The following is a 490-nucleotide window of genomic DNA, read 5'->3' on the forward strand; positions in this document are numbered from 1 at the left end:
ACTGGATCAGGACATCAGGGGGAGCAGGAGGAGCTCTGGACCATCACTTACGTTTGATTGGTGCCTCGAATGACTTGGCCACCGTTACCATGACGTTGGTCCCAAACACCTGGAGGAGAGGGGACAGGTGGGACGGAGACACTACGTCAGAACAACTCCATCTGCAGAACCTGATTCTGCTCAGACTGAAGCGTCTGAACCGCGTTTCAAACCAGCTTCTACTGCAGGTTCCAGAACATTCTACAGAACATTCTACAGAACATTCTACCGGATCATCAGCAGAACATTCTACCGGATCATCAGCAGAACATTCTACCGGATCATCAGCAGAACATTCTACCGGATCATTAGCAGAACATTCTACCGGATCATCAGCAGAACATTCTACCGGATCAACAGCAGAACATTCTACCGGATCAACAGCAGAACATTCTACCGGATCAACAGCAGAACATTCTACCGGATCATCCAGCAGAACATTCTACCGGAT

The 490-nt window shown here is 49.0% G+C and overlaps 1 protein-coding gene across 1 annotated transcript in view; it reads right to left on the bottom strand.

Annotated features, from left to right (window-relative positions):
- LOC107100870 (minor histocompatibility antigen H13-like) overlaps positions 1–490 on the bottom strand; it is a 3813-nt gene continuing 3323 nt past the window's right edge. The window contains exon 4 of the mRNA XM_015399532.1: positions 1–109. Coding sequence (XP_015255018.1) covers positions 44–109 — 66 coding nt within the window. The 3' untranslated portion in view covers positions 1–43. The remainder of the gene's footprint in view (positions 110–490) is intronic.

The sequence above is a fragment of the Cyprinodon variegatus genome, unplaced genomic scaffold (assembly GCF_000732505.1).
Source record: "Cyprinodon variegatus isolate N-32 unplaced genomic scaffold, C_variegatus-1.0 Scaffold1022, whole genome shotgun sequence".
In the NCBI taxonomy this organism is placed as follows: Eukaryota; Metazoa; Chordata; class Actinopteri; order Cyprinodontiformes; family Cyprinodontidae; genus Cyprinodon; species Cyprinodon variegatus.